Genomic DNA, 2,017 nt, shown 5'->3' with positions numbered 1-2,017 from the left:
TATATCATAAACAGCTTAGCCTCTGATGACAGAACTTGTGGCCAGGTGTGGTGGCTCACACCTGTAATTCCAGCACTTTGGGAGGCCAAGGTGGGGGGATTACCTGAGGTCAGGAGCTCAAGACCAGCCTGCCCAACAGGCGAAACCCTGTCTCTACTAAAATACAAAAACTAGCCAGGTGTGGTGGTGTGTGTCTATAATCCCAGCTATGAGGGAGGCTGAGACAGGAGAATCGCTTGAACCCAGGATGTGGAGGTTGCAGTGAGTGAAGATCACATTACTGTATTCCAGCCTGGATGACAGAGCAAAACTCCGTCTGAAAAAAATAAAACAAAAAAACTTGTGCCCCTTGCTTCTGCTACCTGGACACGTCCTCAAGTGCTTTCCCATGAGATAAAGCTGGTGGGAACCTCATTCCCGTTTCACAGATGAGAAGCGTGAGGTCTGGAGAGGAGCCGGGACTTGCCTAAGGTCACACAGCCAGGGAGGTGGATGTTAGGGTCCCTGCCTCGGGTTTGGAGAAGCATGGTGGACACAGAGCTAGTGGATTTGAGAGGTAGGGGTGGTCCCCTATTCACCTCTGTTGCTTCCCCAACTCCAGAGTGACAGAGCTGGGCCTGGCAGTGGAGCGTCTTCAGAAGCAGAATCTGGAGAAGGATCAGGTCAACAAGGACCTCACCGAGAAGCTTGAGGCCCTGGTGAGACGCAGCTGCCCCTGAGATGTGGCAGGGTGGGATGGGGTACCGGCCAGATCCATGGACACAGGCTTAGGGCTGGGCTGCCTGGGCCGCCTGGGCCACCCCCAGCGTCCCACTCACACTCAGGTTCAGGTCTCACAGGTGTGTAGTCTTCGTGGTAAGCACACTCACCTCCTCCATCCCATTTCTTCCCCCCAGCAGCCCTGTAGCATAATCCTCATGACACAGATGGGGAAACTGAGGCCCAAGAGGGGAAATGCTTGTCCAGTCTCAGAGCCAGTAAGCAGGAGAGTCGGGACTTGAACTCCCATTTGCGCTCTCCAGGTCCAGATGCTGCCTCTGGCATCCCAGCTACTCCCCCTCCCCTACCAGTGGGACACTCACTACCCCAGGGTACGGCCTGGTTTGGTCACCCCTCTGTGTGGGGCCTGGCCTGGGTTCTAGGTTCGGCTCTCCTCCAATTGTCTGTGTGACATGGGGCAGGACACAGCTCTTCTCTGGGCTTGGTCTGTTCAGTGAGGGCCTCCGGCCTGCTGCCCCTCGGGCCAGGTGGCTGGCCTATGGACATGGCTTCAGAGGCCACCTGGTCAGTGGTGAGCCAGGGAGGGAAGGGAAAGGGAGGTTTGAGATAAGACAGAACCTGGACCACCCTTTGTCTCCCTAACCGCACTCCAGGAATCCCTGTGGCTACAGGAGCAGGCGGCCCTGGAGACAGAGGATGGAGAGGGGCTACAGCAGACCCTAAGGGACCTGGCACAGGTGTGAGCCCAGAGAGCGGGGAAGATAGGGCCCTGCCAGGTGGTCCTGGGCTCCCCCGCCACGCCTTTTGGTGGCCTGGGACTGAACTGCAAATGGGTGGGGGCCTGGAGCCCAGGCTGCAGCTGCTCAGCACCCCTGCTAGCTCACCGGGCCCCTGCCCTGGGGAACCCCCAGTGTCAGAGGGGAGGCACGGCCCTTCCGGAGCCCACCTGTGAGCAACGCCAAATGATGTCTTCGCAATAAATCGGAGGCCTCAGCGGCGAGCTGAGGACTGAGCTAGTGGAGGAGTTGAAATCAGGGAGGCTTCTTGTAGGAGGGAGCATTTGGAATGAGGCAGCCCCCAGCCTCGCCTGGGCAGCTTTACCAGCTAACCCCGCGGTTCCTAACTCTGTGGCCTCCTTCTGCCTCCCTCCCCTACCCTCAGGCCATCCTGTGCTATGTTGAGAGCGGCGTCCAGCTGAGCGTCTCCAAGTGTCTCCGAGCCGAGAGCCTGCGGGGGGGGCTCTCGGGCCAGTGGACCCCGTCCCCACCGCGGCGCTCCTAGCCAGGCCGAGGTCGTT

At 59.0% G+C, this 2,017-nt stretch overlaps 1 protein-coding gene across 1 annotated transcript in view; it reads left to right on the top strand.

The window, feature by feature from the left end:
- The window catches only part of LOC105532237 (rootletin-like), a 6,708-nt gene extending 4,691 nt beyond the window's left edge, over nucleotides 1–2,017 (top strand). The window contains exons 2-4 of the mRNA XM_011970332.1: nucleotides 561–698; nucleotides 1,374–1,457; nucleotides 1,882–2,017. Of these exons, the coding sequence (XP_011825722.1) occupies nucleotides 561–698; nucleotides 1,374–1,457; nucleotides 1,882–2,001 (342 nt within the window). The 3' untranslated portion in view covers nucleotides 2,002–2,017. The remainder of the gene's footprint in view (nucleotides 1–560; nucleotides 699–1,373; nucleotides 1,458–1,881) is intronic.

This window comes from Mandrillus leucophaeus, unplaced genomic scaffold (genome assembly GCF_000951045.1).
Source record: "Mandrillus leucophaeus isolate KB7577 unplaced genomic scaffold, Mleu.le_1.0 Scaffold1203, whole genome shotgun sequence".
NCBI classification, from domain to species: Eukaryota; Metazoa; Chordata; class Mammalia; order Primates; family Cercopithecidae; genus Mandrillus; species Mandrillus leucophaeus.
Note: the sequence above shows the minus strand (reverse complement) of the source record. Positions and strands in the feature narration are given on the sequence as shown.